A 24996-nucleotide genomic window follows, 5' to 3' on the forward strand; every position below is an offset into this window, starting at 1 on the left:
GGACGATATAAACCCTCTGGACATTAGATGATAAAGATAAATAGACACCTTCAGAGTATGGTTCGTTCCATCCACTTTAGATAATTTTTCAGGGTGAGATGACTCATATCCTGAAGATATATGAGTTTGTCCATTAAATACAGAAGTGGCCTAACGGACTACCTTACTCAGACATAGAACTTTAGTGTTAGAAGTTTAAAGTTAAATTAAGTAAGCCTGTGACTTACTGTCATAAAAGGAGAGCTATCTTCCTCATGCAGTACTACAGGAAGAGCTTAAAGTATTAATACCGTTTTGCCAACAAGAATGGAATATGAGAATCATAGAATTGCCTAGATTGGAAGGGACCTCTCAGATCATCTAGTACAACCATCAGCCTAACACTTAGAAAAACATCACTAAACCATATTAGTAAGTAATACATCTATCCACCTTTTGAATACATCCAGGGATGGTGACTCAACCTCTTCCCCCAGCAGCCTGTTCCAATGTTTAATAACCCTGTCAGTGTAAAAAATTTTCCTAATACCCCCACCTCACTACAACCTCTTTTCAGGTAGTTGTGGAGAACAATTAAGGTCTCCCCCAGCCTCCTTTTCTTCAGGCTATACAATCCCACCTCCCTCAGCCACTCTTCATAAGAATTGTCCTCCAGACACCTCACCACCTTTTTAGCACTTCTCTGAACACACTCCAACACCAAAATGTCTTTTTTTTGTAGCAAGGGGCCTGTTCCTGATACAGGCCAAGATGCTGATGGCCTTCCTGGCCACCTGGGCACACTGCTGGCTCATGTTTAATTCTATTTTCAGATGTTTTTAAACATCTGCTCGAGCAATTTAGTTACAAGTATCTTAAATCCCTGTGAAAGTAGGACACACCATTTCGATGACATTTTGCTACCTGGAATTCCCAACTTCCATTTGTGTCCTAAGTATTTTCTAACCTCTCCATATTTCTTTTAAATAACTCTAAGATCCTTTCTCAGAGAAAAGTTAAAACCAGTATTACATCTTTATCCTTAAATCTCCCTTCAACAAATAACCATTCTTTTCTTAAAAGTCTCCCATCCCTCAGATTCTGCGATCAGTCATTCTATAATTCAATTCTTTCTTACCTGTCTAAATGTTCTCTTATTGGGTTAAATTATTCTTTTCCTTCTATGTTTATTTCTAAACTATATTACTCATTCAATCCATAGATCCATATTAAACTGCCATTTATATGCTGCCACCCTAAAAATGTGTCTCGGTAAGCTGAAACACTTTCTTCTCTTCAAAATAATAGGACTTTTCTTTCTGACATTTCCTTGTCGACAGCTAGTCATAATGTAAAATTTAGCTTAATGAGCAATCTTTTAAACAACTCCTCTCTCATTAACTTAATTCCTTTTTTTATACTATAATATGGATAACATCTTCACTTAAGACTTCATGTCGGAGTCTTCTGTTGATACCAAGTCTAAACATCAATGATTACTTCCAGCTAATCTTAAGATAAGGCATTTCTTTCTCAACACGGAAAAAGTGCTCACTCTCTTTCACCTGTATGAATTAATGAGCACACATCCAACTATCTTTTACTTGGACTATAAGCTTTTAGGGACTTTCTGTTTGAAAAGCATTAGGGCCTACTCCACATCTGGAATTCTACGAACTACTACAATAAGAATGAACAAAACCAAAAACCAGCAATGCAATTCCTAGTTCATTGCTGCTAAATTAGATCTGCATGTGTAGCACAGAATACTGGACTTGCATATTTAAAAAAAAAAAAAAAAGCTGGAAAAAGAGAAAAGGATTTATTTACCTTTTCCATGGGTAACATCCACAGTCCATGTACAATTCAGTGAATTTGGATACAGATCAGGATAACCAGGGGATAAAATTGTTCCACTAGGTCCTCTAACATCGCCACCACATAAAGCTAGAAATAACAAAGAAAATAATAATAAATTAATTAATATAAAACTTACAGATGAGATAAAATATAAGAAAGAAATTTTTAAAAAACTTCTGGCTTTAAAATGACTTAAAATAGCTAGTCAAATGATTCAGCAATTCCATATATAACTACAGCCAATTTTTACACAATATGAAAAGAACATAATCAATGAATAATTAACATGCTTTGTAATAGGTACTAAGAAAATGAAAACTGAGTTTCCTTAGCTGGTTTTTCACATTTTCCCAAAACACATTGAAAGTCACACACGCAAGCAGGAACATGAAGGCAGAAGATACAGAGCCAAACAATACCACTTCAGCCAGAAGCTAAGGCTGAAGAGTTAAATGGTATAGAGTGGATCTCGCTATTGAAGAATTACTGACTGAAAATATGATTTTAGGGAAGCATGATGTCCTTTCTTGTATCTAATTATTGCACATGCATTTATACCTATAATGGAAGTGATAATGACAATTGCCAATATAGGATTAAGTTTTTCTATAGTATCAATAGTGAGAATTTAAAAGTAAACAGTAATTGAGCAATATAAAAATTAAATTACAGATTGAATTAATACAAAATACAGAAATAAAATCTTACAACAGTGAAATAAGTATCTTCAGAATTCACCATTACATTTTAATAGTGATTTTTCCATTCCAGAGCCTTTGAAATACTAAATTGAATAACTTTCAGTAGGGAAGAGGATCTTTCAGTTTAATATTATCTTTTATCAATAATAGTGATTAAAATTGAGTACCAAGCAAAGTTTTCTGAATAAAGATTATCTCAGAAGGGGATACATGATAAAACAAATTAGTATTTCTAATTATTTTTTGTTGTTTTGAGATTAAAAACATCTACTCCTTTTATTTTTCTTAGCCTAATTATACGCATTATCAAAATTATTTTCTAGAAATGTTCCAGGACACAAAAAAGCCAGTAAGCTATGTTACTGTCACTAGATTTAAGTAAAATAACATAGACTGGTTTAGGAAAGTTGATTGCAGTTCTTAATGAGCAGCTCTTCCAAAGTAACACAAACTCTCCCTTTTCAGCGAGAGTTTCAGGGAGAGCTTAAGTCGTCAAGCTCTCAACCAGTGTCCTTTCAGAACACAGTGAATCGAGAGACTATCCCGAGCGTACCTCTGTCTTACCCTGTACCTAAGCAGACATTTGTCTCTGGGAAACACATGCATTTTTTCAGACATTTCAGCAGCACTGTGGAATGTTTTCATAAAGGTCAATAATTTTTCATAATGAGGTTACTGCATTACATGCCATCGCTATCTTTAGGGTCCTGAATAGAAAGAAGTATGCATGTAATTACAGTTTTCTTATAAAGTTGAAATCGAACTTCATCTTATGTCCTATCACTCTATTCTGCCCAGTTAAATTTGTTTGGTTGTTCTAACTAACCATATTTCTATTTTAATCTTGTATATTTGTGTGGGTAACCTCACGATTTCTTTGTGGGTGCTGTTTATCCTGCCAACTTTCTAGCTTTTTTCTCCTAGTTGTAAGGTGGAAATTTGCAGATCCGGTACCATAGAATGAAGTAGGACATACTAGGATCACAACTCCCCGATTTCATCATTGTTGCCACAAGGGGAATAACCTCCCAGCGTACGATTTTCCTCCTCACTTTTCTGATGAAGAGAAAATGGAGGTAACCATTGTCCACTTCTCACATGATCTTGTTATATTTAGATGTTAGTAAAACAGAATCAGGGCTACCTACTTTGTCCATATCTTAGGTCAGCCTTATTAAATAAGAAAACACAATCATTTTTATAATCATGGTAAACAGCCCGAACAAATAATGTATTTTGCAGTGGGTATTTGGAAAACCTTTCAGGAATGCAAACGGTGACAAAGCAACTATGGCATGCCATCAGGCACTCGGTCTAACTCTGTGAAGGCTAGCAGATGGCAAAAAAATGCATCAAGGGACCAGCATTTTACAAAACAAAGCCAAGTTGACAGATCTGAAATATAAAATGTGCACTGGTCCTGATAACATGGCAAACAGCCCAAGCATATAATATCACTACTGGTATCTGACTGACTCTTTGAAAGTGCAAAGGAAAACAGAAACACATGAAAATAAAAACATCAGAAGATAAACTCCACACATTTTCCTAAATTCTACAAGAAGCCTTTCCTTCACTTTATCTGATTATACAGAGATGGAGGCTAGGAGACACTAAAAGTAGAATAAATAAATAAGCAAATAAATTAAGTGCTATCTTGGTGCTCTAATGTGGAAAATGGAATTTTGTGTTGGTAACACACTAATTAATAACTTCTTTGTTATGCAAGCAGAGAAGCTGAATCAGGACATGCCCAATTTTTTTCCCTCCACTACTATGTTTTCAGAATAGTGAGAAAGAAAACAACAAAAAACAAAGAGAACAAAATATAGAAGTGACTGAATGAAATACAGATAGGTACCTGGACGTGCAGCATAAAGTACCTCTACAGCACTGTGATGATCAGAAATGATGTTACAATTTAAGAATCAAGTTTTAGATCATCATGAATGAAGATTCAAATTTAATTGTCGAGTTCAGTGGCTAAGCCAGTTGTTTAAGTAAAATAACTTCTTACAGTTTTGGTTTGATTACCTGCACTTTATTTTATTGTAAATTATCATAACTGTATTTGTAACACGATCAGTGATAAGGAAGAGTGACAGCAAGAAAGCCTTGCCTGGAAAATAGCCCTATATAGTTTGAAAACAATTTTTGACTAAAACAATTTTAGAACCTTTATTCAGGCTACTCATAAGTTTCTCAGCGGAAGACATGCAGGCCATGCTTCTTCCCTGAAATATGTGAATAGTTGTAATGAAAGCACTTGACTTGTATCATTCATCAAATTATTGAGTTCCATTTAAGGCCATATTTCATGCTACTATAAAACTGTTACAGAAAATCAGTCTTCAATACTAGAAATAGTCTCACAATTTCTAGCCTCAATTTATTCATGGTCCATTTTTACCCATTTGTTCTTCTGCTAAACTGTCATGTTCCTCTTGGGGACTCCCTTTGGAAGGCTGGTAAAGGACATAAGTATCTCTGACTTTGGATCAGTTAAATGAGACAGGTTTTCTTAATCTACTTCTGTAGATCATTTTCCATCTCTATGACCTCTGCATAAACAACTGCAAATACTTACCCATCTATCTTGTCACAGCAGCTGTGCTATACAAACATATTGCTGGGACATTTTACGTTAGATTCTGACATTTTTGTTCATAATTTTTTTTTTCCATTTTTTTCATGTTCTCTGTTATGTTTTTAATATATTTATATTTTACTGAAGAAATCACTCTGTATAACCTCTTCCTGAAGAGGTCAGCCTGCATAGCTACCTTAACACTTGTTCCCAGGAAAGACTCTTTACCTCTTAAATTTTACTTTTTATACCATGAAATAAAATTCAGCAATCACTAATTATGTTCTCTGTCATCTGAGGTCTCTGAATAAGGTTTGTTCCTATTTTAAGCTAATTTATTTTGATGTAACACAAGTTAGTCTCAGAGTTACAAAGTGTATAGAAATAATATGAATTCATCAAGTAAACTGGATGTGAGAAGAAGTGGGTCACCATATCCAAGACAGACAGAAAACTATCAAGAGAATCTATCTGTTATTTTAGTAAAGCAAGAGATATCATTGTCCCCTTTCAGCCTGACTGAAGATGGTGTTATCTGGGAAATTAACAACATTTTCCACATTTTCACTTATATTATCTACCACTTTGATATGTAAAGTTTTTTAGAGACACTAGCTATAGGTCACCAACCACAACTCAGAAATTAATATACAATGATGTATCTCAATTTTCTCAAAAAAGAGAAAATAAGAATATGTAAGAAATGTAAGAATAGAAACATTCAGAACAAATTACTTTTTTCATTGTTTAGCTTGCTGCGAGTAAAAATAATTGGAAACAATTTGTTTTCAAAGGTGATGCGAAAGCACATATTTATAATTGATTAATAATAATTATTAGTTTTATAAATGGTTTCAAGCATCATAGAGAAAGATTTACAACATATGCTAGTTCAGAAAGAAACACAGAGTGAAAAGAAGATAAACCTATTCATACATATGTGTTTGTGTATCTATAAATTTAAATTCAAGTATAGATGTGCACGAACACAGAAGCCCCATTACATTCTTCTTTTTAAATTAACTCTAACTTCCAAATAAAAATCTAAGGTGATTTACATTTACTATGTAATTTGATAATAAAAGGGAAATACAAATATAGTTTAAAATAATTGAAACAGTGAATTAGAATTCGAATCTCATATATTGTGCTTCATAGACCAAGAAACCAGTATCTGTCTTCCCTAATTAAAGAAGGTGTCATATGTCTTAAAATAGGATGCAATCAAGTAGTAACAAGTGAATAACAATATGGACATCAAATTATTATAATCAAAGGAAACCATGGACCAGAGTTATATCATACAAGGCACTAACAATAGAAACTAGTGTAGTCTAGATTAGTCACAACATAAACTTGAATTTTTACATTCTTTAAATCTAAACCAGACCAAAATATGCTATCCATTTCCAATTCGGGCTTCTGCCCCACTGAATAGTACCAGCAGGATTTTAACAGTTGTATTTTAATAAAAGTATTGTTTTTATCTTGGAGATGTAGTAACAGAAATGACATAACACCTCTGTCATCTTTCCTGGATATGTTCCTCATGGTACTACACAAGTCGTATTTGCTAATTCATTGGGACATCTAGGCATTTTCAATATAAACATTAGATATTTTCAATCTTACTCAAACATTTTTCTTGCTATTTACTAATTTTCTTAAGTAAATGAAGATCAAGTGGAATGATAATATTTATTTTTAATTCAAATAATGAATCAGAATTATTATGTATTCAATTTCATGTTATGATGAAGAGAATAAAAAGCACTTTAAACTCTTAATTAGGTATCTAATTTTTACCCTTTTTTTTCCTGTCATTTCAAATGGGATTAATATAATACTTCATATATTGGGCAGAATCTATTTTCTCACATATATCCAAAGCTTAAAAGTAAAATTCTATTATAATATTCATCTAGAAAGGACATGGTAGGACAAAGTTTTGTCTTATTTGTTAAACATTAGGAGGAGATTTCAGTCAAGAAATTAAGGAATAACCAGATAGATACAGAATGAATCGTATGAAGATGTCAGATAGGAATGGTATAAATGTAATACGCGTAAAATTCCTAAGCAAAGCTCAAACCCATGTATTTTATCTCTTTTAAGTATTACTGTTTTCTGAAAGCCTGTACATATTCTCATTTAAAAGAGGCGGTTGTTATTTATGTGTATGTTTATTTTCCTCGGTAATGTATCCCACATTTATGGCATAGAGACTAATCCACATCTTCAGATCATCTAAAATCCACCAGAGAAGAAATTCGGCAACAAAATCAAAGTGAATTCAACCATGAATTGATTAAATTTACTAGAATAAATGTACTCAACCCTGCCTTTAGAGCATCTTTAGTCAATGGACAATTGCCATTTAGCAATGTGCTCTGGAGAAAAAAAAATAATCTCATTTACTTAATGAATTCCATGCTTGTTCAGCATCTCGAGGAAGAAATTTATCACAATATATGTTTATTTCACAGCAGAGCACAGTATTCATAGGGAGTGTTTTAATACTCTTTGATTTAGATGGTTATCATCCATGGCTATCACAGTAAGAAAACATGTCTTACGCCTATTCAGCAAAATATAGTCCCCCTGACTGTGAGCTGGGGGAGCCCTCCAATTTTTCATTCCAAGAAGCTGAAAAGCGGAATCCTTTGGGAAAAGGCTTGCTGAACTAGACTGCCATTTTTTGAGGATCATCATATAATGACATGTTCAACATACTGAAATATAAAAACAAAGTGTTTGCTAACTAAATAAGCTGAAGGCCAAAGAAACCTCCACCATTTTTTAAATGGCAAGTGGAAATTAATATGTTTCCATATATCAAACCACACGATTCAGTAAGCTTTTTCATCAGTCTTCAGCTTTTTCTTTCTAACTGAGCGTCCTGAAACACTGAGACCTGTTTTAGAAAAATATACTATCATGTGCATTTTGTAGCTCATAAAAATTCAAGACTTTTTTTTTAATTATACACTATTCTAGAATTAAGTGGGTACACTAATCCTGATAATATATTTATCATCAGAAAAGCATATGCCATGCTCAAATGAAAAAAAAATATTTTGAGAGGAAAACATTTCAAATAATAAACACTAAAATATACTTTCTTAATATTAAATGCAATTGATATAACCCTAACTGGGAAAACTGATTAAAATAATTCCAATAACAAAAGATGATTGAAACTATAAGATAATTTTTCATGCAGACTATTTTACTGATATGTGTGACCTTATTTGATACCATTTTTGTCTAGTTTAACAATCATATGCTTAATTATCAGGTATAATGTGGCCTTAATGAATTCCTACAGTGACTGAAGGGTGTCAAGTTCTCTTAACCAGCCAGGAACCGTGATTGACATGAAATGGGAGAAAATGCAGTTTTTGAGTCAGGTACAAATAAACCACATCTCATGTTTTGTGTGACAGAACACTTGTGTCCATAGATGGACACTCAAACACAAATCTTTGTAACTTGCAATACGTGTCTATTACACAGCAAATATACATTATCCTTGCATGCCTTGAGCTACCTGGAAATCAGTTAGCTCATGGTAACATACATTCAGATAGAAATATCTTCAATAATCTTCTAATGTAAAGAATTACATATTCTTTACTTTTATTACTAAATATCTCATCACACAGAGGTATAGAACATGTATTTCCTCACTGTTCTCATTTCCTAAAAATGGAGGCTTTACAAGCTCCAACATTTAACTCATTTTGACTAATAGTAGTTTGGCAAAAGGCATATATTTTAAGGTACTCTGTATTTTATCGATTCATCCTTACCATCACAAGTTGGGAGTGGGTGACTCCACCAGTGATTTTTTTCACATAGCAAAGGCTCCTCATGACTCAGCCTGTAACCTGGATCACAACTGAATGAGACAGTGGAACCGATAGAGAAGTCATGGCCATAGCGACGTCCGTGCACCGGGATGCCAGGATCCAAGCAAGAGTAAGTATTAACAGTTACACCTAGATTAAAAACAACAATAAGAGTTAACAAAACAACCTGTAGGGTTTTTGTAATTAAAGTAATTCACTGTGCTCTGAGTAGAGGTGAAGGCTACATTATCACACATTTTCAGTGAATAATCCTTGAACTACATTTCTCTGTGTTACTACTATAAGTTGTTGTGGATAATGAATTGCATCCTGCCACTGGTGCAGAGAAAAACATCACATAATTTACAGGATATTTAGTGTGATCCTATCTCAGTAATATTAAATTATTTTTCAATGATGCTGATGTTGAAAAGCTTTGATGATCACTCAAAATTCTGATTTCCAGCCTTTATTTTTTCCCCCGATCAATCTTTTTTATCCTAGCTAAAAATGCTTTTTATTTCTTTTGATATTTATCCTTGACTTTTTTACATAGATCAATTATTTACGTAAATAATTATTATACCTAATATTATTTGATATGTGAGATATTGAGAAGATAAAGAATAGCAAGAAAAGGAATTAAGAGAAGTTGTCTTGATAAAGAGGATTTCAATGTGTGCTCTAAAATTAAACCTTTTAAATTATTTCTGAGTGAACAGGTTAACTTCATTATAAAAAAAATCAGTGGAAAACATAGAAAGAAACAAAAAACTATAGAAATATTACTGAAGTTAGCAAATTAGAAGTACAATGTAAGATTTTTAATGGGGTGTTATTTGTTTTATTCCTACACAAAAGCTATGAAATATCCTTCCTAATAAAGAAATTCAGTGTGGAACGAAATAATTGGAATAGAAAATAAGAACACATAGAAGAAACAGCTTTCAAAAGGATATTGAAAGAGATATGGTGATTAGAGAACCATTAGTCATTATTATTATCCAGAAAATGGAAATCTGAATTGGATTGTGCTGGATAATGTAAGACAATGAACCAGAGTTCAAATCAGCCCAAATTTTATCTGGCAAAGCCACCTCCATATATATTTTGTATTTAATATTGTTATCATTAGTAGTCAAGAACAGGGAAAATGGCCAAAATTAATGTAAAAAATTAAAAACATCTGAAAATTGCTTGGTGGTAGTTCCAACCTGTAGTTTTGGTAGCTTCAAAGCAGTAATATGAAACAGAAATGGACAGATAATAATGTGCTCATGACCTCTACTAAGCAAACTAAACTGCAAATACAGAAAAATATTACTTCACATGAAAATATAACTTATTACAACAAAAGGTATATTTAGAAACACAAAAGGTAAATGACATGATAATACATCAATTTATACGAATTTTAAGAGTTCATGAATATGAAAACTTACAGATACTTTCTGCAGTGGAGTTTATATGATTAGAATAAGGGAAAAAGAATTTATGTCAGAAGAAATCACACATGCAGGTTTTCAGATCCCCAAAAAATCCATAATCAAGCAATTCCATATCTTGTTTTTCAGTTTATTAGTGTAAACTGCATTTCCCATTACCTTCAGTTAGAGCTGCAGGTACATCAATCAGGACAGTAATTCAGTTATTTGCTTATATTTTCATAATCTTCCTGATCTCATGCAGTTTTACACACAAGGATGTTATTGTAGAAAAGATAAGTATAACAAGACATAAAAGTAACATCCAGAAGAAAGTAATTTGCTTCCCAATCCCATCTTCTGATTCTTGAAAGCATGGAGCAAGTTCAGCAATGACATTAAATTGTAAGTGAAATTACTAGTCAACCCTTTTGCAGTTTACCATCACTAAATTTTTCTCACTTGGAGAAATAAGAGAAATTTACGAAAGCTAACACCTGTGCACCTTTATATATTTATGACTAGAATAAGCATTGATGGGGAAATCAAATAATACAATTCCGAATTACTTACTTTCATAGTGAATCTTGAATCCATTGTTAGAGCGACTGTTGTCAGTTGTAAAGAGAAGATAAATGAAATTGCTACTGCTAAACAGGAATTGTGGGACCTGTGTACCATTGTAAGATCCTAGAAGTGGAGATAATAAATTTGGTCCATCGTGAACTTCCAAAACATCATAATTGAGTTCTGTCTGAAATCTAGAATTGAGGAAACAGAGGCATAAATATAAGAAGCAATTAAAAAGAATTCAATAAGGCATACAAAGTAAGCCATGCTTTAAAACTATGCTAATTTCCTGATCACGTTCTTTTAATTATTTCTCCACATATCTGTTTATCACAATATCAGTATAATAATATAAATTATCCTATAAAATTAATACAATAATCATATTTCAGGTTATTGTCTTAGTAAGATGAGAAGCAAGTTTAAACTCCTTGAGCTGGTTTGCATCGCAGGAAACAATAGCCAGAAACAAATGGTTTATTAGCAAAGATTAGTATTACTTGCATATATTATTTTATAGCACAAAATTATTTTTCTTTTTGGAAAAATTAAGTAAATATAGAGAATATGTTGATGTATTCTTTTATTATGTATATTCCATTTGGCACAAATATCATCAAGGTACTTTTTATTATCAAAGAATCATACTCTGAACATCTATTCTTAAAATCATCTATAAACAAGGATAGATTTACTTAAGTCTGATTTGACACTTCAGTGCCTTTGTGCCAGTTGAAGCTCAGTCCAAACCAGGGACAGAAGTTATGGCCAAAAAATTTTTTTTAAATCCAATTTAGAAAACACTATAAAGCAAAATGCCTGTTTAGAGACAGTGTAAGTGCTGCTTCTGTCTAGGAAAAGCTAAGTCCGACAGTGCTACCAGGTATCTCCTTGGTTGTCTTGTTTTATACAGTACCAGCAATCCCAAACACCTGTTTGGTGTTCTGACAGTGCTTTCCCTCTTTCTTGCTAGGACAGAACTTGCATCAATCATACTGTTTTAATGGACTCTCTGATGGATTACTGAAAAAACCTTTCAGAAATAAATAGAAACAACTAATAGCAGGATCCTACAAGGACCCTTCAGATATTCCTAATTCTCTCTCTGATTCACTTAGATGCCTAATTTGGCTTTATGAAATCAATTCAAGGAACCACATGACTAATGCCAGTGTCCTAACAAACTATACTTCAGCAGGTATGTCCCATGAGTCTGAGCCTAAAGATTTAAAGGAGTCTGGTGAAAGATGAGAAGTCAAATTTTTTATCCATATCCCACTCCTATGAAATAATATATAATAGAGCACAAAAATAAAGTAATAGGGAGCTATGGAAATGGACCAGGATAAACCTAGAAGCCAGAGAACTGAGAAATTCTTTTTTTGCTCGTTCCCACATGAATTCACAATGACATGTTGATAAAAAGCTATTAGGCTTTTTCCAGTACTTGTTTTTCCCACTAATCTATAGAGAAAAAAACAAAACAGAAGTAATCTTAGAAACAGATCGTTTAGTCTTGCTCTGCTTTCTTATTTCCTTTATCAAAAGCATACTTGAGACATAAGGTCTGAAACGGCATTGACCTCATAAATACAAAACAACCAGCAGGCCAGTCAAGACACGATAAAATTAAATTGAGTCTCCAAAGACATAACAGAAATCCTCTCATAAATACTTGCTGCTCAAAACCTACATACACCACCACAAATAGCAGAAAAATAAGGAAACAAAAAAAGTTAGTAAGCTCCTAAGGAAAAAAAAATAAAAACGATGAAGTTAGTTTTTTAGTGAGATGAGATGAAAGAAATTTGAAGGGGGGGGTTATGTACAATGCCTTTGCTTGGTTTTTTGGCTCAGAAAAGTGAACAATTTACATTTAATTTATAAGGGTGATGCTTGTATCATTTTTTCCTTGAATACCTTTCCTCTTGATGCCCAAAGTATGTGATCTATGTATACATCATCTGGTTATTCACTGGTGTGAGAAAGCAGTAGGGTTTTATAGGAAACATAATGAAAAATACTTTGTGCTCATGTAAGACCACTCCTATGTTCTTTCCTACTTAACTAGTCCCTATTCTTAAATTAAACTGGATGGTTGTACTGCTATGTGAGATCTATTATGGAGGATTCACAAAAATTCATTCAAGCAGGTAGGAGTGAAACAACCTTTAACATAGGAGCTAGCAAAAACTTTTTCATCTTTTTTGAACAGATAAAACTTCTTTAATATTTACAACATGTATCTTTGTTTCTAAAAGACACCCTGTCAACTCAAGGCAGTGTCAGGATGAGTAGAACATCCTGCTGCACAGTATATACTCATTAGTCAAATGTGACTAGTACTCCAATCAGTAGTTTGCTGATTAACGTCCCTAGCATTTAAATACTCATCATTAGGCTTCATGATAAACATTTCATTATAATGAAGAATGGCACTCACATTTCTCAGTTCTATCATTTCAATTCAGCCTAAAGATCTACTGATTTATAACAAAAACGCAACAGATTATGTATTACAGCTATGCCTGTACAACAGGAATAAAATCTTTGAAATAAACATGCATGGCCATAAAACAAAATATGGAAAGTTACTATGAAGCCTCTGAAAGCACAAAAATTAATAGTTATTCACTTTGGCTGTAGATGTCTTTCTTTTTCCCTGTGCCTCTGGCTCCATGGCACAGGAACATACAGTCACAGAATGCAGTACCTCGTAATGTCATGAGAGAAGGCACAGTAAGATGGGAGATTAAAGTTAAATAAACTGCAATGCAAGTGATAAGCTGATATAATGTTAAGGTGTCACTCTGCAGGAAATATGTATTAGTAAGAACTGTTCCCTTCTTCTTAGAAAATCTAAATATAAAGGATTTAAATATTCTAGACATGTACTATACATGTTTTACTTAACTAAGAAATTAAAAATCTTTCTAGTAACTACACATATTGTGGAAGTCTTAGTATTAGCACCAAGAAAGGCTAGAAAAAGTATTTCTCTTTGCATTTCAGGACCAAGGTGAAATGTAAAGAACTGGGCAAAATATGAGTGTATCTTTTTTAATCATAGAATCATAGAATGATTTGGGCTGGAATGGACCTTAAAGATCATCTTGTTCTAATCCCCTATCATGGGCAGAGCCATTTTCTACTACTAAATCATACAGGAAAAACGTTTGACTGTAGTTTTAAAAGTGTACATTCCAATAAAATTAACTTTCTGTCTTGAGTAATTCCGGCTGAAGATTTGTAAGCAGGAGGAGCAAGACAAGGACAGTCAGACTAGAATGAGTCTTCAAAAAGAAGCTCGTGTATGATTGCCTCAGAATGTAAATTTAAATTATGTGAAAAATAAAAAAGTCTAAGTAAAAAAACTTCGCATTGGTAGTTTACAAAATGTTTTCTTTCAGTACAACATAAAGATTTATTTCATTATTTGGTTTATGTAATAACTTTTTCTTTACATCCAAACATGTAATTATATAGCTAAGTGCATTGATCTGAACAAATATAGATGTATTTTCACATGTACTACTGCCCAGAAGCACACAAGCTTATACACATCCAGCCTCTCTGGATTGCTGCACCCGAGAACGTGCGTATCTGTCCAATCTCTGGCACGCAACAAGGGCGTCAAAAATGAGCAGCAATGGGAAAAGAAATGTCATAATAATGAGATTAGGTTATAAAGAGGATAGAAGCTCTCTCTGTGGATCTGAAAAGACCACATCTTGTACTTACTGCTCTTACCTACAAGAGTAATAGAGGTTGTGCAATTTTATGACAAGGCCTTAATGCATTACAAACCAGAACTGTACACAAGAGGCTGTCAGATTTAATGAAACTCAGGTGCAAAGTAAGAAAATCCAGCTGGCATAGAAATTTGCAAACAAAAAGGCACATGCTTTTCACTTTGAAATGACTACAAAAAAAAATCTGTAATTGAAAATGGAATGATGAATTGCAAATAAGTTATTTGAAATCATATTTTTCTTTTAAAAAAACTTGAGTTAATGGAAGTTCCAAAAATTCTATATTATTTTGATTTGCAAAACAATAAAGAAAACTAATAATTTTCTTTTAATTTTGAATTAATATGAAATTGATTAATTTCTGCAATAAGGAGTTATTCTTTTCTCTTTTTTTAATTAGCAAAAATTTGGTACATTTTCATTTTAAAATGGTGTATAGCAGCAGTTATTTTGGAAGACTAGCTTTCATTAGATGTTAAGGATAGGAAATACCTTTGAAGCATCCGTAATACCTGTCCTTTGATTGTATATAATGTCACATGAACATTTTATTATAGTGTAAACTATAGAACGAGAAAAAACTTTTTAACAATCTTATCGCAATGAGAAATTTTGCCAAGAGAAGCTGCTCATTTTCATACCCTGCTGAAAAAAACTTTAAATTATATTAAAACGAAGCCATATTTTCTCTTTTGAGCGTGACTAGCAGTCACAATATGCTGCATAAATAGCAACTGAAAAGTACTTGCATGATATTCATGTGCTGTAACTCATCAAAGGCCCTTTTTTCCTGGATCATCATTTAACTTTATTAGTATTTACAATTAAAAAGAACCTAAAACATCCTTGAAAATATGTAGAGCACGTAGCATTTTTTAATTACTTTTTCTGTTTTGCTTTCTCATAAAGACCTTAATGAAATGCCCATGTCTTGCTATGATGAGAAACTTGATGTCCTCGGCATATTTCATTCCTTGGAATCAGGAAAGGACCTAAGTAATAGGCAATGAGGTAGGAAAAGTGGAATGCTGCAGTAATTTGGGAAAACTGGAATTCCATCCTGAGACTATAGAGTCCTTTCATAAAAACAGCTAGCTGATTTGATAATTAAACATTCACCATGGATAAAAATATGAATGCATTTAATTCAGTTTTCACAGTTGATTCAAATTTCTGGAGTTGAAGATTTCACAGGTTAGAAAGAAAAAAAACATTTCATCAAGTATAAGTCATCACAGCAACACATCTATGAGCAAATGAACATGTTAATCTTTACAAACAGACAACATTTTAAACGAGGCCAGACAGGCTTAAATGTATGCAAGAGGGTAGGAATTTCAAAAAGTTTTCAGTGCACCCAAATAGAAGTTACACTGAAGATAATATGTATGCTCTGAAGGCACTAAAGTGTTTTGGAAAATCCTACCTGATAATATAATTACTTCATTTCAGAGATAGTGAAAATTAATGCTATGATAGAGTTAATAAACTCCTGCTTCTGAGTAAAAACTGAAAAATATTAAATAAGAAAAACATTAGCCAAGACCTTTCAAATGTAATTTTGATAGAGTGTCCTGGTTCAGCTTCTATCACCCACTCACAATTCAAGGAATCTTTATAATACCCTGGCCAGCCTGGAGAGAGGATTACTCCACTGGGAGATGAAAAATGGCCACCACATGGAGCTAAAAACAAAACAAAGAGAAAGGTATAACACAGACTTCTTATATGCAATTCAAAATTATCACTTTCAATACAGGACATCTATAATAAACAAATTTTAAAAATCCAGTTGCAGGAAGATGCAATAAAGCTTTGAAGCTGACAGGCTCTGTAGGGTTCAGAATTAGACGGAGACAACTAAATCAAAACCTTAAAAAGATAAAACAAACCATTCCATAAGTTCTGACAAAGCTTTTTATATTGTATTCTTAAAAGTACAATCTACTTTCCTGTAAGAAAGGACATAACAACAAAATCTAATGTTTAAAACATGTCATTACTTCTGTTTTTAATTGTGAGCAGAGAGATTTGAAAAACTTGCAAAAGTTTCAGTTGAGCATCAGGCTAGAAACTAGCGAATTGTTATTTTAACTTTTACATTAATCCACTGTCACACTACATATATTTTGTTTCTCATGTTTGCAGTTCAAAATTCTTATTCATGAAAAAGACATACTTACCATTCTCACAAGATTTGTTGATATTTTTGAAGCATTTGGCAAGTATATATTAAATACTATAACACCTACATCTGCAAGCAGAAATAACATGTAGTTTGTCTCTCAGAGATAGTGAGTAAATGAGAGCTAGGAAAATTGTATTGAAACCAAAGTTTTTAGTAATCATATTTAAATCATATTTAAAGTTTTTCAATGGTTTAATGACACATTAATTACAGGAAGAAACTCCACAGCTGTAAGCATTACAAAGGTGAAGGTCCTGTCTTTAATAGCAATTCTTCTTAAGTAGTTGAATAGAATGTGGTACAGAATGAGGGCAGTTTCTATTAGCCGATCAGTGTCACGACAGTTATTCATGGCACAGAAGAGAGATTCTCAGAAGTCAAACCGGTGTTTGACTGATGCTGGTTCTGGCTATGGAGACTACTAGTCTATCCCAAAAATGGTACAATCTCACAGGTGGGAAGAGTAAGAACGGTAAAACCAACACTGCTAAAGGACACGTCATTTAGATGCGAGTCTTGCAAAGCTCTGTTCAGGATTTAATTTCATGCATGAATGCAAAGCCATTACATCTGATGGATCTACATGTGTATGTAAAGTCAAGTGCATGTGTCATCAGACTTCTGCAAGATTATGCTCTCCCCAGTGGTATGGATGGGCAAGGAAAAACATGAGTTTGGTTTATTTGATTTCAGTAGGAGATTGATATTCCCTAAATAGAGAAATTAATTCACAGCATTATCTTGAATTCTAGACATCTCAGAAATGCAGTAATTCCATCACTAGAAGCATTAATATTATTTAAATAGGTAACAAATCATGCTTTCCTAGCAACTTAAAATATCTAGTGCATCTTATGAATTTAATGCATATTCAGTATGGTAAATGGAACATATATTGTTCAGCACAAGTGTACACATCCACAAAAAAGCATATCTATGTACCTTTCTATATGTGTATTACACATATACATGAATATACTAAGCATACCTATATAGACAAATATACAAAACAAAAGTGTCCTTGATCTACAGGAGACAAGACAGAAAAGCAAGTGATTTTCCTCTAGAAGAATACGATATATTTTCCTTGAGTTCAATGTTATGCATCAAATAATTAATTTTAATTACTTATTCATGGGGAAAAAAAAAATTAAAATACTTTAAAATACTCTGAACTTTTTCACTCCAACTACTTCAGTAAAAACTATTGCAGGTAGGGGCATTTAGGAAGTTGGGATTAAAAATAATAACAATAAAAATTATTATTATTATTATATTTTATACTTAAGATTCTAGGTAATCCATTTTAGTTAAAAGAGAGATTTAGGAGTAATATTATTTTAAAAGGCTTTTTTAAAGTTGCTCTGACTTGCATGAGCATTACTTGAGAATTCATGAAGAGACTTAATCAAGCTTTCTTTGATGAAAATAGAAGACGGTAAGGACCCGATAAGCTCTATCACAAGAAAAAAGAAAGTTAAGTAAAATATAATAGTGTAAGTTATTTTCACCAGACATATAACTAGAAACACTAACAGCATAAACATATAAAGTTTTATTTAGCATACCAGAGTATAATTTAGAACCCGTGAACATAAGATATATGTTACTTGTTTATTGCAACAAGTATGTTTTCCATGATGGTCAACAAAGCAGTACTTAAAAGACAAAAGTATTACACAGATCATGCTCTTAAACTGGTGACCACAGTCTCAAATGATTAGCACTCTACAATTTCTTTATTTTCAGGATTTGCTGACTAATTTCTAGATAATTAGATCTACAGAATGTATTAGCTATTCAATTTAAACTTCACATTAAAACTAATTTTTCTGTCACAAAATCTTTTTGTCCTGTACGTAAGGCAAAGAAGAAAACAAGCAACACAAATGTCAGTGCCTTACACGAGCAGGCAGAAGCAAAATTCATTGCTTCCCCAGAATGTCAGCCGTGAAGAAGCAGGTAGCACCTCTGTGGACAGTGCTAAATCACACAAAGCTGACAGTAAAACTGAACCACTCTCTTTTCCATTACCATCTGTTGTGTGGCACAGATGTGCACTGATGCAACCCGGATGAGAAGAAAGATGTATCTGTCAAAGTGCACTCAACACCACAGTATCAAACACTGGATATCTCTTATTGTAGACAAATTCCTAATAAAACTACCCACTTTTCCTGTGTTATGTAAATAAGAATTGAATTAACTGGATAAGTGGATTCTCCAGGTTCAGCTTAAGAACGTTATCAGGCATTAGTCTTATATTGCAAATCTCCTCATTGAGGATGAAATGATTTTCAGGGAACTAAAAAAAAAAAATTTACTCTTTTATAGCTATATTTCCACAAAATCTTCTATCCATACCAATTCCACTTGTATTCTGGAGAGCAGAGCTTTTTAACACTACTGAGATGCAAAAGCTATCAAGGAACAGATTCTAAGCTGCAAACTACAATGGAAAGCATTAGGATTGGGTGCCTTGGGGTTAAACAAAGAGATACCAACGTTAAAACAAGGATCTTTGTCACCTTAACCTTCTCTCTTGCAGATGACATGGATACATGCCAAGGGTGGGATATATTAATCTGTACAAATAATTAGAGTGTGCGTATGTATGCATATATATAAGAACTTTATTATATGCAGTTATCAAGGAGGCCAGATGGTAACTTATAGACACTAGAAAAGTACAATTTCTCCAGTTAGACATACATTTAAATACTTTGTTGTTTCTGATGAATACTGATGTAAATACATTAGCTTATAGAACTATAAATGCATGACAAAGTTATTTTTATCATGAGCTTCTTTGCTTAACTGCTATTAAGAATTTGATCCAGCCCAACTTAGATTTGGTGAGCTTCTCAGGTTCTGAACTGTCAGAGACCAAACATATTTTCTAAAGGAAAATCTTACAGGGTTGTGGTTTTTTGTTTTGCTTTCTTTTGTTGTTTAATCTATCTGTTAATTTTAGTTTTATGGCAAATTCACCAAATTACCCTGGATTTCACCAAGCCTCAAAGTTCATACACAGCCAATGTAATCAAGCTGGAAAGTTTCCCTTGAATTTGACTTTGTAAGCGAAGGATGAGCTTGGTTTGTTTCTTGGCCAGGCTCACTAAACATACACACATATATATTTACATTATAGGCATCTATATGTATACAAAGATTTTAATATTTGCTTGTTTTCTTTTACTATTGAATAAAGCATCTTAGATTGTAAAACACTGAGAGTTATATGCTATATGTATGGATTTTGTAACTATCTGAACGTAACACTTATCATTAATTTCTAAACACAAGCAAAAACTTTTGGCCTGTTACCAAAACACTTCAGTATTCACTTCCAAAGCAAATGAGATCTGTCAGGAGACCTTCTGAAGATGATGAGAGATGAATGGATTGAAAGCAGTCCTGCAGAGAAGGACTTGGGGATATTGGCAAATGAAAACTTGGACGTCAGCCGGCAATGTGTGCTTGCAGCCCAAAAAGCCAATTGTATCCTGGGCTGCAAAAAAAGAAGGGTGGCCAGCACTCTGAGGGAGGGGATTTTTCCCCGCTGCTCTGCTCTTATGAGAACCCACCTGGAGGACTACATGCACCTAGTACATGTACACCTACTGCATGTCCCCAGCACAAGAAGGTCATGGACCTGTTAGAGCAGGTTAGGAGGACCACAAAAAAAAAGTATCAGAGGGATGGAACACATCTCCTATGAAGGAAGGCTGAGAGAGTTGGGGATGTTCAGCTTGGAGAAAAGCAAACTCCGGGGAAACCTTATTATGCCTTTCAATATTTAAAGAGGGCTTACAGGAAAGACAGAAGAGAGTTTTCATCAAGGCCTGTGGTGATAAGACAAGGGATAACAGTTTTAAACTGAAAGAGTGTAGATTTACATTGGATAGAAGAAAGACATTTTCTACAATGAGGGAGACACTGGAACAGGTTGCCTAGAGGAGCCTTAAAGGCTTTTAAATAGCCTTGTTTTTTTAGGAAAAAAAAAAAAAAAAACCCACTCTGGTCATCTTGCCAAAGAATTGTTTCCCTGACCTTTTTTACATTGATTTTCAGCCCCTGTTCTTTCTTCCGGTTCTATTTGATGGTTGCCTGGCAGATTCATACTCACTGTCAATGTGTTAAAAACAAAACACTAGAAATATAACATAATTAGAGGTTGTCATCAACCAGAATCTCTTTGTCAAACACATCGTCTATGCCAAATACTGAAAGCCAGTCTTAGCCTGATCTAAGAACTCTCACAAAGTCATTTCTATTTATTTCTTTGTGTAGCAAGGTGCAGGGCTGCTGCAGGAAATTTCCATACGTGAGTATGAAGAAAGCTGTGAGAGTGACAGACTAATCACTGAACATCTTGTAGATTCATAGTTTTTGACCCTTTTTTAAAGAGCTTATCACCCATGCTACAGAACAGCAGGATATTAAACATTACAGGAGTTGTGCAGGAAGACCAGGATCAGAGCTGCAGCACAGGTACAACTGCAGAATATTACAGGAGATTATGGGAAAGTCCTCCCTATAACCCTCACACAGAAAGGATGAAAGGCACAAAGGACAGGAATCCCAAATTCAAAAGCATCACAGAAAAGCAAAACTAGGGCTTCTCCACTAGAGAAAAGCCAGGAGTCAAGGATAATCTCTCACACATGCAGGCAGAGTCCGTGCCTTCACAGACAGAGCATCATCCAGATCTACCTGAGCAAGGGGAACAGGTGGCAGGAACCGACAGCCCCAGGCTTAACTAAAATGGGATGCTGGGCCATGGGACGGGCTGGGAGGACACCTCAGTAAATGCTGGTCAGGATTGCCATGAAAAATGAGTATGCTGACCCTATCAATCTGCACCACATTTATTATTAACTAGGTCTTTCCTATGTATTTTAATAGCTGAAATTTCTGCAGCGGAAGGGAAACTGCACAGCAATCACATTCAGCGTCTTCTAGTCAGTATGTGGAGCTGATGCCTTTGCCATGATGTATATGACAATGAAATGATGAGATCTGTGTACGGCAAGCAAACCATCTTATATGAAATAACTTTGTTACAGGCAGATGTGTACACAGTCAATAAAAACATAAATAAATACATCTAATTCAAATACACCAGTGTCCCAACATCTAGGATTCCAATATATGTTCCATTTAGAGTTTCAGACCACCTATGGGTGAGATTATCCTGCACATGGACAGATATTATAAAATATTCCCATTGCGTTTTTAATGTAATATTGAAAATGCAACCTTATATTTAATAGCAATGTTATTCAGCTTCATAAACCTTATAATAAAGCAAGTGCATTATGTCATCACAGAGTCATAGAGTTATACAGTACCAGGTTGGAAAGGACCCCAAAGATCACCCAGTCCAAACTGTCTCGGCAAAAGCAGTCTGATAGCCCAGCACCCTGTGCAGCTGAATTTTAATTGTCGAACGTTGGGGAATCCCCCACTTCCCTGCAGAGATTAATCCAATGGCTGATTGTTCGCCTTGTGAAAAATTTTCCTTTTGAGTCCAGTAAGCATCTCCCCTGGAGTAACTTGTACCCATTGCCCCTCATCTTCTCCATTTGACACCTTGTAAAAAGGGAGTCTCTATCTTCTCTTGAGCCATTCTTAAAATATTGGAATGCAGTGATAAGCACCCTAAGCCTTCTTTTCTCAAGGCTGAATAAACATAGTTCTCTCAGCCTTTCCTCATGCAGCAGGCTTTCCAGACTTTTGAACATCTTGGTGGACCTCTCTGGACCCTTTCCAGCCTGCCCACATCTTATTTTGTACAGCAGCCACCAAACCCGAACACTGTATTCCAGGTGTTGCCTGACAAGCACCGAGTAGAGCAGGATAATGACTTCTTTGTCTCTGCTGGTGATGCCCTTGTTGATGCAACCCAACATCCTGTTGGCTTTCTTTGCTGCTGCAGCACACTGTTCACTTATATAGAGTCTATTGTCCACAAGGACCCCCACATCCCTTTCCATAGCGCTGCTCCCCAGCAAGGTAGATGACAGCCTGTACTGCACTCCTGGATTATGTTTTCCCAGGTGCGAGACCTTACACTTGCCCTTGTTGAACTTCATAAGGTTCTTGTTAGCCCACTCCTCCAGCCTATTCAGGCCTTCTTGCTCTCCCTTCTCTCTCTTGCTCTTCTGGCTCTCCCTTCCGAATTGTCCACTTCCCCACTCAGTTTGGTGTCAGTAGCAAATTCCATTAAGGTACACTTGATCCCATCACCCAGATCACTTATGGACCTGTACTGCTGTGTGCAAGGCCTGGAGCCCAGCAGTGCTGGTGAAGAGAAAGGTGAAGAAAGTACTGGAAACCTCTGCCTTTTCAGTGCTGTCAGTGACTAATGTACCTCTCCTTTTTAAGAGCAGACATTTTCCTTCTGTTTCCGCACCTGAAGAATCCTTTCTTGTAGTTTTTGACATCTCTGGCCAGTTTCAATTCAAGATGAGCATTTGCTTTTCTAACTGCATCTCTGCAGGCCCTGGCAATGCCCTTGTAGTTCTCAAGTATTCATCCACTCTTCCAATTCTGGTATGCTTCTCTTTTCATTTTAAGAAGTCTCAGAAGCTCACAGGTAGCCGAGGGGGTCTCTTGCTTTGTATACTTCCCTTACCTTTAAAGGGGAGGAACCATTTCTGTGCTTCAAGGAGAAGATTCTTGAAGAACTCTCACCGTTCTGTAGCTCCTCTATCCTCCACGGAAACTTCCCACAGAAACCCTCCCAGCTGAGCTCTGAATGAGCTGAAGTTTTCTTTTCTAGAATCTAAAGCCTTCATCTTTGTACTAACATTCCATGTGCTGTAGCAGGTTTCCAAACTCCATGATATTGTGATCAGTGCAGATTACATCATTATTGATTAAATAATATATTTTTTAAAAAATCATTGCAAGCAGCTTAATTCATTTTTCTTTACTTTTAGGTGAAGAGATTTTAAAATACAAACAATTAAAGAAGCAAAGGTCATATTTTTATATCTATTAGTACAATAAATCTAAGGAACTTTACATAACACTCTGCTTTAGAGGTTGTGATGTATGGAAGTATTTAATTTCTGTGAATAGGAAGATAAATTGATAAGAGAATCTTCCCCAGGCTAGATGTTACTGTGGATAGAAGAAACACAAATATAAAGCCTCTCAAATGGTTTTAAATACCATAGCTAAAAAACCTGAAAAGAGATCAACATCTTGATTTTAACCTAATATTGTATCAGCAATTGTCACAAATTATTTTAACTTGCTCATCCGTCTGGAGTAGGAATTCAACAGCTGCATTTTGAAGAAAACCTTCTATATGAAACTGGGTGAAAATAATAAAAAAAACCCATCCAGAAACAACCAACAAACCAAAATAAACAAAACCCAAAAAACCCAAACTTCTTGACTGCTTAGGAACCTTGAGAGACAAGTTGAGAAAGAGATTTAAATACTGAAGTTCAAGAATAGAAACCTTCATTATACTAAATTAAGTTTCAGTGAAAACAAAGGAGTTTTCTTATTTTATTCTTCCCTGCTATTTCCTTCTCCAAGGTATTAATGAGACCAGTCATGATATTGATTGGACTGAAATTCAAAAATGAAGGGATGAATATTACTGGTGTATTGCTAGCACTGAAGCTCGTTGCCATTAACAGTTTCTCAAATTGGACGAATACATGATTTAAAAAGAAGGGGAAAGAAAAAGGAAGGAAAGATCCTTTCAAGCTTAAAATGTCTTTGCGAAATTGCTGTTCCACCAGTGCCCAATAAGAGTTATCTGAAAGTATGAACAGTATAAACTACTCCTGTTCCAGTCCTAATAAGTTTCTTAGAAGAGTCTTTGTTATTACAGAGGTTATATAACAGCATGAGCATCACTGATGTTTATGACAATATTTTTTCATGTTTTTCTTCTGCCCTTACATCCTATGAGTTATGAGAACAATTCACTCTTGCAGACAGATTTATAGTAAAAGCTCATGCCTCTCCAGAGTCTTTTATTAAGGACTGGGTTTTACAGGAGCTTAGTGCTATCCATTTGCAAAAAAACCTGAACTACATTTGGTGACAACTTAAAA

At 34.3% G+C, this 24996-nt stretch overlaps 1 protein-coding gene across 1 annotated transcript in view; it reads right to left on the reverse strand.

The window, feature by feature from the left end:
- The window catches only part of CSMD3 (CUB and Sushi multiple domains 3), a 600957-nt gene that overhangs the window by 219350 nt on the left and 356611 nt on the right, over positions 1 to 24996 (reverse strand). Inside the window, exons 17-20 of the mRNA XM_014965576.1 lie at positions 16271 to 16409; positions 10976 to 11163; positions 8940 to 9128; positions 1810 to 1926 (exon numbers count right to left, since the gene is read on the reverse strand). Coding sequence (XP_014821062.1) covers positions 1810 to 1926; positions 8940 to 9128; positions 10976 to 11163; positions 16271 to 16409 — 633 coding nt within the window. The remainder of the gene's footprint in view (positions 1 to 1809; positions 1927 to 8939; positions 9129 to 10975; positions 11164 to 16270; positions 16410 to 24996) is intronic.

Source organism: Calidris pugnax, unplaced genomic scaffold (genome assembly GCF_001431845.1).
Source record: "Calidris pugnax isolate Ruff unplaced genomic scaffold, ASM143184v1 scaffold41, whole genome shotgun sequence".
NCBI lineage: Eukaryota > Metazoa > Chordata > Aves > Charadriiformes > Scolopacidae > Calidris > Calidris pugnax.